At 44.2% G+C, this 2,554-nt stretch overlaps 1 protein-coding gene across 1 annotated transcript; it reads right to left on the reverse strand.

Moving 5' to 3' along the window:
* Nucleotides 1-250: 250 nt before the first annotated feature.
* LOC105971706 (MATE efflux family protein) lies at nt 251-2,292 on the reverse strand. Its single transcript, XM_012996577.2, has one exon. The coding sequence runs from the start codon at nt 2,240-2,242 to the stop codon at nt 455-457; it is 1,788 nt and encodes a 595-aa protein (XP_012852031.2). The 5' UTR covers nt 2,243-2,292; the 3' UTR covers nt 251-454.
* Between the last annotated feature and the right edge of the window lie 262 nt (nt 2,293-2,554).

Below are 2,554 nucleotides of genomic sequence, written 5' to 3' on the forward strand. Positions count from 1 at the left end.
TAATTTTCAGCGTATTATTGTAAAAATTCTCAAATCCCTAATTAATAAAATAAAATAAAATAAGGATGCTTAAATATTGAATGCATCATTTAAATTATATTACAAAAATGCCATAAGACATTCTTTGATTTATGGTACAAAATGACTGCTCTGACCTACTAATACATGGTCAAAAATGTATGCTACTACTTCCTAAAGTGAATCCCACAAGGAAGCAAGCAAAAATTACACCTTTGCCATCACAAATTCAAAAAATAAAAAAATAATAATAAAAATATCATGACTAAATTAAATTTTTTAATTTTCCCAATCTTCCCAGTTTCCCTCCAACCTCTTTACATTTCAACAATTAAAAAAAAAAAAAAAAATCAGTCACGATTTTAATTTATATTACTATATAGTTCTAAACTATCTACTACCTACAATTTTTTTTTTTGTTGAATTAAAAAAAGAACTAACAGAGACAATCTTCCTTTGTTTGTGGTTGAATAACTTTCTCGTCAACTTGTGATTGGTTTTCTTGAATAATTTCGTATCCGCCGCCGCCGCCGCCGCCGGTGAGCTCCTCCGCTCTTCCGGCCTCGTAATCCCAATCCGTCCGTAGCAAAACCACCATCATCGTAACCATACACGAGGCCTGCGCCGCCAGAAGGCCGATCCACAGCCCCTCGAAATCCATCCCACAGTAGAAACCCAGCACCACCGCCACCGGCATACCCACCATATAAAAGCACCCCAAGTTGATATTCGCCCCCACCTTCGGCCGCGCCGTCCCCCTCAGGACCCCACACCCCGTCGTCTGCGGGCAGTTTCCGAGCTCGCACAGCCCGATTATGGGCAGAACAAGTGACGTCAGCGCTATTATCTCCTTATCGTGTGTGAACATCGTCGCCCAGATCTTCCTCACCGACACCGCAAAAAACAGGGCGGAGAAACCCAGGATAAAGCTGCCGGAGAGCCCCACCACGGCGGCGAGCTTCGCCTTCTCCGGCCGCCGCGCCCCCATTTCATTCCCAACTCTGGTAGAAACACTGAAGCTTAAAGAAGACGGGAATATGTAGATCAACGAGGTTGTCTGAATCAGAATCCCCATTGAAGCAACGGTTGCTCTGGGGTTTAACAGAAGCCCACAAAGCAGAATCATAATCTCGTACCACCACCATTCCAGGCAAACAGAAATGCAGCTCGGAATGGCTAAATCAAGAAGAGACTTCCATCCTTTCAGACACTCCATTGATAAACCTCCCCACGTTTTCTTGTACACGCCGGAGATAATTATATACAGGATCAACGAAGCTACGAGGTTGAAGTTTGTCCAAACCCCACTCAGCGCAACGCCCTTAATCCCCATTCCGAGTTTCGAGACAAGAAAATAGTTGATGGGCACGTGTAAGAGAATCGACGTGGCAGCGCAGAAAGTGAGTGGGAGGGTTATGGATTGGGTTCTGAGGTAAATTCGGAGTGGGTGTAATAAAGACTGAGCGAATAAATCGGGGAGGGAGTAGAAGAGATAAGCTTGAGCCTGTGTAGCAATGGCGGGGTCTTGGCCGCAGAGAAGGAGGATTTGTTTCATGTTGAGCCAAAGAAGGGAGATTGGGAGTGAAGTGAAGAGGAGTAAGAGGATGGTTCTCTGCAGAGAGAGTCCGAGGAGGGAGAATTTTTGAGCGCCGAAGGCTTGGCCGCAAATGGGTTCCATTCCGATGGCTAAGCCGGAGAGGATGGAGTAGCCGGTGATGTTGGCGAAGCCGATGGCGAGTGAGCCGCCGGCTAAGGCGAGGTCGCCTAGCCGGCCGAGGAAGAGCATGGAGATCATGGACCGGGAGTAGAGGAGCAGACCGGTTAGGATCATGGGGAAAGCTATTTTGGATATGGAGATTGATTCTTGAAGCAGGAGAGAGAGATGGGTGGTGGGTTTCATGTGATGATCAATTGTTGTTGGAATCAGAGAAGTGAACATGTCGGAATCTGCTGATGAAATGTTATTGCATTTCATCTTACTGGGTGGTGTTGGTTGTGGCGATGACGGGGTTGTCTGCTGTTGGCACATCCTGGTGCGTGTTTTTCTAGAGAGAGAAAGTGCTAGAGAGAGAGAGAGAGAGAGAGAGAGAGAGAGAGAGAGAGAGAGATTTTTGGGGGGGTTTGAAAAAGGGAGAGGAGAGGGGGGTATATATAGGGGGAGGGGTGTTGGATGAATTGGTCTGTAATGGGTGTCGTGTAATGAGCTGCCGCCATGCGCCAGCATATGTATGTATATATGTATGTATATATTGGTAGATAGATACAGCAAATGTGGTGTACACTTTAATTGAACTGAGATTCTATATATATAATAATTCTACACTGCGATATCCTCACACTATTACACGTAATTTACTCGGTCATAAAAAAAATGTGTTTAAATTAAGTTGACATGAATCTCGATACATTTTTTATGTAGCTTTTGCAAGAACCATTTATATTTATAATTTTTATTTTTTGTATGAAATAATGTGGTAGTAGTAACTAGTAAATGGTATGGGTAGCTGAATAAGGTGAGCTCAACTGCTACAGTGAA

This window comes from Erythranthe guttata, chromosome 6 (genome assembly GCF_056151865.1).
Source record: "Erythranthe guttata isolate IM_541 chromosome 6, IM_541, whole genome shotgun sequence".
Taxonomy (NCBI): domain Eukaryota; kingdom Viridiplantae; phylum Streptophyta; class Magnoliopsida; order Lamiales; family Phrymaceae; genus Erythranthe; species Erythranthe guttata.

Bases quoted from the DNA above. Each gene is read 5' to 3' on its own strand.
- LOC105971706 (XM_012996577.2), bottom strand. From the start codon at position 2,242: ATGCTGGCGCATGGCGGCAGCTCATTACACGACACCCATTACAGACCA.